This window comes from Antrostomus carolinensis, unplaced genomic scaffold (assembly GCF_000700745.2).
Source record: "Antrostomus carolinensis isolate BGI_N321 unplaced genomic scaffold, ASM70074v2 scaffold28430, whole genome shotgun sequence".
In the NCBI taxonomy this organism is placed as follows: Eukaryota; Metazoa; Chordata; class Aves; order Caprimulgiformes; family Caprimulgidae; genus Antrostomus; species Antrostomus carolinensis.
In genome coordinates this window covers 2,820-10,717 of record NW_010288178.1, presented here as the reverse complement: position 1 = coordinate 10,717, position 7,898 = coordinate 2,820, and the positions used below count along the sequence as shown (strand labels likewise).

The following is a 7,898-nucleotide window of genomic DNA, read 5'->3' as shown; positions in this document are numbered from 1 at the left end:
CCAGCCTGTGTCCCCAGGGACCAGGGTGACTTTGCAAGAGGTTCTTAGTGACAAAAACCCTGGACTGAGCTGTGACCTCCCCTCCGGCATCACTTCCAGATGCCTCTCTGCTCCAGGCAGACATGAGCCAAGGGCACATGAGCCAAGTCCTCACCTGATGAAGAGGGTGCAGAGGATGAAGATTATCAGCCCCACGATGCTTGGGGCGTCCCACCAGGTGGTCAGTGGTTGGGTGGTCATCGCCGAGCCGGTGCTGTTCCTCACCAGCAGTGTGGGGTTACAGGTCTGGGCTGGGGGGGACACGCAGGGGGTTCAGCACCCTTCCCCAGCCCCCAAAGATCCAGGGGGCAAAGCACCCACCCCAGTGTGTGGTCCTGCCCCGTATACTCCCTCCCAAACCCAAGGCTGCATCTTGCTTACTGGGTACATTGGCCAGGGCAGACCAGGTGACGTAGATGGTGTAGAGGGTGATGAGAGATGCCTGGAGCAGCCCTGAGTGTGGCTGAGCATCCTGCAAACACAACAGCAGGTACTCAGGGCTGGTCCTGTACCCAGCAGTGACACAGCCACCAGCCTCCCAGGTGCCCCCCACCACCTCACCTGGATCTTGGGCAGGATGGACACAGCAGAGATGATGAGGCAGAGGATGAGGTTGATGCTGATGAGGACTTTGCCCTCTGTGCAGCCCTCAGGTTTGGTGTAGTAGACATAGAGCAGGACTATGGCCGCAATGGAGGTGGCGTAGAAGATGAAGGTGACAATGCAGAGGGCTGGGGGAGAATGTAAAAAAGAAAGAGGCTGGAGTAGAGCTCTGAGTCTCCACCAGCTCAGTGTCACCCACCCCCAGAAGGAGCTTCCCCATCCCTAACCCTCTGCAGCACCAGCCCTACCAACCTGCGTACCAGCCCTTGGCGTTGCTCTCGCCCGCGTTGCGCAGCCACAGTTGGCTCCAGGAGTGGGCAAAGTCAATGAGGAGGACGAGCTGGATGAGGATGAAGAGGAACGAGCCAACCACACAAAAGTAAAACCAGACTTGAGAAGAAGAGAAAAACCAATTAAGAGCAAGGAAAACGGGAATCTGCAGGGGCACAGGGCAGCGGGGATGCCAACTCTTATAGCATCTTCTAGCAGCCTTCCAATACCTGAAGGGCCTACAAGAAAGCTGGGGAGGGACTTTTCATAAGGGCAGTTAATGACAAAACAAGGGGAAATGGGTTTAAGCTGAAAGAGGGGAGGTTTAGATGAGATATTAGGAAGAAGTTCTTCACTGTGAGGATGGTGAGACACTGGAACAGGTTGACCAAGGAAGTTGTGGTTGCTACTCCCTGGAAGTGTTGAAAGCCAGGTTGGATGAGACTTTGAGCAACCTGGTCTAGTGGAAGGTGTCCCTGCTGCTGGCAGGGGGGTTGGAACTGGATGAGCTTTAAGGTCCCTTCCAACCCAAACCATTCTATGATTCTAACTCCAGCCCCAGGTTTAATCCTGTGCTGATGGTTAACCCAGAGAAGCAGAGGACACCAGGGGCAGCTCCTCACCTGAGGTGAAGGCACCATCGGGGATGTAGAAGGCCCCCACTGTGATCCCCACCAGCACCAGGAACTTGAAGAACCAGAAACTGTGTGAAGAGAGAGGAGGCACAGTCTGCATGCAGGAACCCATATGGTCCCCACACCCGCATCCCCCCTGGGCTGGACCCTCACCCGTTCTGTACGGCAGCTCGCGGGTCCTTGCTGCTGCGCACACACACCATGATCACAGCGAAGAGGAAGAAGAAGGCGGCCATGGCGAAGCCCATGCGGTACACGGCTTTGTGGCCCAGGAAGCTGCCACAGTCAACGTGGGTCTGGACCCCCAGGACCGATCCGCTGCCTTCACAGAAGCCAGGGAGCTGCAAAGGCGATGGAATGGTGAGCAGCACCCCACACCCACCACCAGCCCTGGTGCCACCAAAGATGGGCCAGCCCATCACTGCCTCAATGCCACCTGTAAAGCAAGCTGTTGGCCTACCTGGGGACAGCAGTGGGGTGACACAGCTAAAGCCATTCTGCAGGGCAGTGGAAAGCTGGGATGAAACCAGCGTTTCCCAAAAAGCCCAGCCCAGCCTTCGCGTTAGCTCAGCAGGCAGAGCTCGACTCCCTGCGTCTGAAGCCCCACCTCCATGACTTGCAAGTCACTTGGCCAGTTGAACCCCAAAAACAGGATGTAGGAAACTTTCACAGAATCACAGACTGGTGGGGGTTGGAAGGAACCTCAGGAGATCACCCAGTCCAACCCCCCTGACAAAGCAGGGTCACCCAGAGCAGGTTACACAGGAAAGTGTCCAGGTGGGTTTTGAACATCTCCAGAGATGGAGACTCCACAGCCTCTCTGGGCAGCCTATGAAGCCTCCTTCCTGGGAGACATCTGGGAAAACTAGCTAATCCATGACATTATCCCACTGCATTTTCCCCTCTGCGGAAAACCACAGTTAATAACAACCCCTCCCAGTTTTTTCCCCCCAAAAAAACCCCAACAGAAGCAACATCTGCATGACATTATCCCACTGCATTTTCCCCTCTGTGGAAAACCACAGTTAGTAACAACCCCTCCCAGTTTTTTCCTCCCAAAAAACCCCAACAGAAGCAACATCTAACCCCAAAAACTCACTTTCTGATCCAGCCTCACATACCCACCAGGAGCTAAACCCCTTCCCCATAGTGACCAAGCCCAGTGACCTCCAGGAGTTATTTACCTTGTGCAGCTCCTTCTCCACGCCGGGGATTATCATAATGATGGACACGAGGGTGCCGAGGAAGAGGAAGAAGGTGAAGAGGAGGCGGGAGATGGTGGAGTTCTTGGTTGAAGGGCAGCAGCCACAGAGCAGACATGGTGCAGAGCCGCAGAGACAGGACACCTGCAACGAGAGCATCCCTGTGTCAGAGGGGTCAAAACTGGTCCCAAAACACGTGCCCAGGTCAAACTGTAAGGGGATCTGCTCGGGAATCCACATCCCTGCGCCGGGGGCATCACAACCCACGAGACCTCATGGAAATGGCCTCAAATCCCCTCAAAAAGTTGCTGAAAACCAAAAGAGCTGTGGGAACAGCTTCACTGCAATAACCAACCAACTTGGAAAATGACACCAAGAGTCCTGGAAACACCTTCATCAGCTTTGTTGCTCTCCAGCAAACACGTGCAAAAAAAAAAGGCTCCAGTTAAAGAAAAGCACCACCCTGCAGGAGCCTCTTTTCTTTACATAAAAACAAAGTTTGCAAAACAATTTAAGGCTGCCTTTCCAATCTAATACGGATGGAAAACACTGCTACCAGCATCACGAGGAAACCACCTTGTCCTGCCATCCTTCCCCTTCGAAAAGGCCACTTTACAGGTGGGGAAACTGAGGCACAGCATCTCTGGAAGTGTACCATGGGTCTTGGCTTCCCAAATCCAGCACTGGCAGAGCTGCCGGGTGCACCCTCACTCCCAGAGCTCCCACTGCTGTGCCAGAGCTGGGTGCAAAGCAGGGAACCAGGGAAACCCTGGCTTAACAAATCCCAACCTTACTGCCTAGCAAAACATTGGTGGGTGGGGGGTTCCTGCACAAGAACTGTACGGAATAAGGTTTGCAGGGTGAAAAAGGAATTTTTTATTAAATTATATTCTTAGACAACCCTGGCTCCTGCAAACCATCACGAGAGGAGTGTTAGGGAGATGCTGTCTGCATCCCAGCAGTTGGGCCGGGCTGGGCTGAGTTGAGCTGAGTTGAGTTTTGCTGCTCTGGTTGTGTTTAGTTGAGCTAAGTTGAGTTGAATTTTGCTGCTCCAGTTGAGTTCAGTGGAGTTGAGTTTTGGTGCTCCACTTGAGTTGAGTTTTGCTGCTCCAGTTGAGTTCAGTGGAGTTGAGTTTTGGTGCTCCACTTGAGTTGAGTTTTGCTGCTTCAGTTGAGTTGAGTTTTGCTGCTCCACTTGAGTTGAGTTTTGCTGCTTCAGTTGAGTTGAGTTGAATTTTGCTGCTCCAGTTGAGTTCAGTGGAGTTGAGTTTTGGTGCTCCACTTGAGTTGAGTTTTGCTGCTTCAGTTGCATTGAGTTTTGCTGCTCCACTTGAGTTGAGTTTTGCTGCTCCACTTGAGTTGAGTTTTGCTGCTTCAGTTGAGTTGAGTTGAATTTTGCTGCTCCAGTTGAGTTCAGTGGAGTTGAGTTTTGGTGCTCCACTTGAGTTGAGTTTTGCTGCTTCAGTTGAGTTGAGTTTTGCTGCTCCACTTGAGTTGAGTTTTGCTGCTTCAGTTGAGTTGAGTTTTGCTGCTCCAGTATACACCATTCTCACCAATTTGTCCAACAATTTGGATACTCACCCACCTACCTAATACCTACAAGTTGTGGGAGTTCCTCAATCCTTTGCTTTAGAGGAAGAACAGCCGTGGGGGTTTTTGCGTAAAACAGGTTTTAAAGCCCATGACGGGGCAGGATGCGGCCATAGCCAGCCCTGAATTTGGTGTCCCTGACCCAGACAGGGAAGATCTTCACCCACAACAGCCCCAGCATCTCCTGGCTCGCTGCCACATTCTGAAACCCCTATTTTCCTAAAAGCAGGTGAAGTTGGAGAATAATTAGGGCATTTTCAGGTAAGAGAATGGAAAAAGCTTTTTGAGATGGCAGGTCACTTCTGGGTCACTAATCCACTATGTCATGTGAGCAGAAGGTCCTGTGTTAAATATTTGGGGGTGGAAACAGGGGAATAAGGTGTCTCTTGGGTTTTGTGTTGAAGATGCTGCACTCTCAGGAATTATCGGGGATGGCTGAGGAAAGAAAACCACCATCTCACATGACGGCAAAGCATGCTCAGGAGGTGATGCTCTCCTGGCCACTGAATGAGGAGCCAGCACTGACCCCACATAAATGAAGAGATGGGCTAAAGTGATAAATCAAACCTCAAAGAACCCAAAAACTAAATTAAAACTGAATTTCCAGCTCTGCCCCACTCCCCATGGTGTGAGCAGGAACAGCAGGGCTCTGGGGACAGACAGCCCAAGCAATGGACCAGCACAATACACCTCAAGTCCTCCAAAATAGGGGAACTTCAGGCTATTTCCTTTTTCTTCTGTAACACCTCACTGAAGCCATCACAAACCCACAGCCTCCCCTGTCCCCCGCACCGGCCCAGGGAGCGATGAGAAAGCCCCAAGCAGGTTGGCAAGTTTCCAGCTGCAGGTATTGCCTAGAAACCAACAGGAATTAAAGATTTGGAGTTTGTTTAAAATCCTACTGCTTCACTTTCCAAATATTTTGCATTCCTAAATTCACTTATTCCAAAATTTACAGCATTGGACATTTTTAACTCCTGTATCAGAGCTAGCTTCTTCCTAGGAAATCCTGACACCACCCCTGGTCCTCAGCAAACTCCTTTCCCTCTAATTACAAGCTCACTTCATTGATTTATTTTGCTTTTGATACTTTGAACAGCTCTTTCTCTCCTGCACTTGAGACACATCAGCTGGCCAGATGTCCTTGCAAGGAGGAGAAGGGTTCAGCTCTCTCCCACTATTAAGGGACATGCATGTGTTGTGTATTTATTATAGCTATTTATTTCCTAATTATGCCCAGCAATCAATATTAGTGAAATATCACTCAGGATCAACTCAATTGCTAAAATCACTCTCATTGCTAAAATTAGTGTAAAAAAATGAATGTGGCAGAAAAGAGAACCAGATGTTGAGCTGCTGTGCGAGCAGGACATCAAACCCGCAGCTCCCTCATCAGGGATGCTCGTGAGCGATCACATTGATGCCCCCAAATTACTAGAGGTGGCTTTGAATATCTTTCTTAAACATAAGGACATCATTATTTGAGAAAAATCACCTCCTTCCTGATTGATTCCTCTTTACTCACATCCCAGCCCCATGTCCTAGGCCCACCAGAGGCTGTGTTGAGCTGATGGTACCCACGGGAGCTGGGATGGGTGAGAGAGTCCCCACATCTCACGGGGACCCTCATCCCACCTCTTTGGGAGCTGCTCAAGGGACAGCACTTCATGTTTTCTACTCCAAAGCAGAAAAAAATGGCCTTCAATCAGCAAGTGCTTCCTCTCAGCCTCATTAAATGCACCACTTGCACGAGAACACATTTAAAATGTGCCAGAGTTACTGTATTTCCCCTTAAAAAATAGATTAAAAAAGAGAACAACAACAAAAATCCCTTTTAATGCAGAATTTCTGTGTTATTTGACCTAACCCAGCAAAGCGCCTCAGTGCACCATTAACCTTCAGCACAGGAATACCTCCAGCTCCTCTCCTTTCAGTGCCACCTGAAACGAAAAGCACCAGTCCCCAAATCACTGCCACTGGCCTGGAAAATCATGACGTTTGTTGTTGTTTAGGAGGTTGATGGATTTGAGGGTTCAGCCCCATCTCCAAGCATCATAGAATCATTAAGGTTGGAAAAGATCTCTAAGATCATCGAGTCCAACCATGAACCCAACACTGACCAGTCCCCGACTAACCCATGTCCCTCAGCACTATGTCTACACGACTCTTCAATCCCTCCAGGGATGGGGACTCCACCACTGCCCTGGGCAACCCCTTCCAATGCCTCAGAACCCTTTCAGCAAAGAAATTCTTCCTCACATCCCATCTCAACTGCCCTGGCCACAACTGGAGCCCATTTCCTCTTGTCCTGTCCCTTGGTCCTTGGTTGAACAGACCCACCCCCACCTCTCTCCCCCCTCCTCCAAGGGACTTGCACAGAGCCAGAAGGTCTCCCCTCAGCCTCCTTTGCTCCAGGCTCAACACCCCCAGTTCCCTCAGCCACAAGGGAACTCAGCACACTTGTGCTCCAGACCCTTCCCCAGCTCCGTTGCCCTTCTCTGGACACGCTCCAGCACCTCCATGTCCTTCTTGGACTCAGGGGCCCAACACTGAACCCAGCACTCGAGTTGCAGCCTCACCAGTGCCCAGTGCAGGGGGAAGAGAACTTCCCTGGTCCTACTGGCCACACTGGTGCTGATCCAGGCCAGGATGCCCTTGGCCTTCTTGGCCATCACCCAAGACTTGCAGAAGGCACAGCCTTGGGTTATTACAATTTCCATGGGGTCAGCATGGGTGCAGGGGGTGAAGGGGTGTCCATAGGGCCAGGATGGAGCTGGGCTGAAGGGAAACCCTTGCTCCATGTGCAGCCTCCAAACCCTGCGGCTGGGAAAGCTGCAGGTGGACGAGGTAGCTTCTAGTATGAGGTTTTGGGGAGCCCACAGCGTCCCTGGAGCCTGCCGGAGGTTCATTTTCAAGGACAGCTCTTACAGGGCCAAGCTCCACGGCTGGATTTCAGGTTTTATAGCCTCTTGCAACCACAGGAAGGCAACGCCAAGGTAACGGGGTACGACAGCCCCATCCCACCAACCTGCTTTGTGCAGCCATAATGTGAGAGCCCCGTGTCACCAGGAGCCTTTCTTCACAGCTCCTGGTGCCCATCTCGGGTATCCCCCTCCAAGCACCTTTGTAAGGGCAGCAGATCCCTTGTGCCATGTCCTATCCTGACCTGCTGCCTGGACATCTCCTGGATTCAGTCTTTTTCTTTAAAAAGCAAGTGGGTTAAGAGCAAAGAAAATCCTCCAGCGTCAAGGCAGCGCCGGACACGCTCTGATACACCTTCTTCCAAAGACTTTCAAAGACACCTGTAAGTATGAACATGGCCAACAGCCAAACAGCAGAACAGAAAAAGCCAACCGAGGGAAGTGGCTGCAGCGTGAGAGCGGTGGATGAATGAGGAAGCGTCAGCTTTCCACTGCTGCAGATGGAAGATTAATCTCTCCAGGTTCGCTGTCAACTTCCTCATTAAATCCAGCTCACCTCCAGCAGGACTGGCACGTGAGGGCTGCTGTGCTTTCCCTGCCTGGTGACTGGGAGAGCGTGGCCAGAGTCAGACAGGCAC

The 7,898-nt window shown here is 51.5% G+C and overlaps 1 protein-coding gene across 1 annotated transcript; it reads right to left on the bottom strand.

Annotated features, from left to right (window-relative positions):
* Positions 1 to 154: 154 nt before the first annotated feature.
* LOC104518194 (serine incorporator 2) lies at positions 155 to 2,903 on the bottom strand (the record flags this gene model as incomplete). The annotated part of the gene is made up of 7 exons (XM_010165899.1): positions 2,732 to 2,903; positions 1,701 to 1,888; positions 1,536 to 1,615; positions 895 to 1,032; positions 601 to 770; positions 421 to 511; positions 155 to 290 (listed from the first exon to the last, which is right to left on the bottom strand). Coding segments are annotated over exons 1-7 (839 nt in total), but the record flags the coding sequence as incomplete, so codon positions are not given.
* Between the last annotated feature and the right edge of the window lie 4,995 nt (positions 2,904 to 7,898).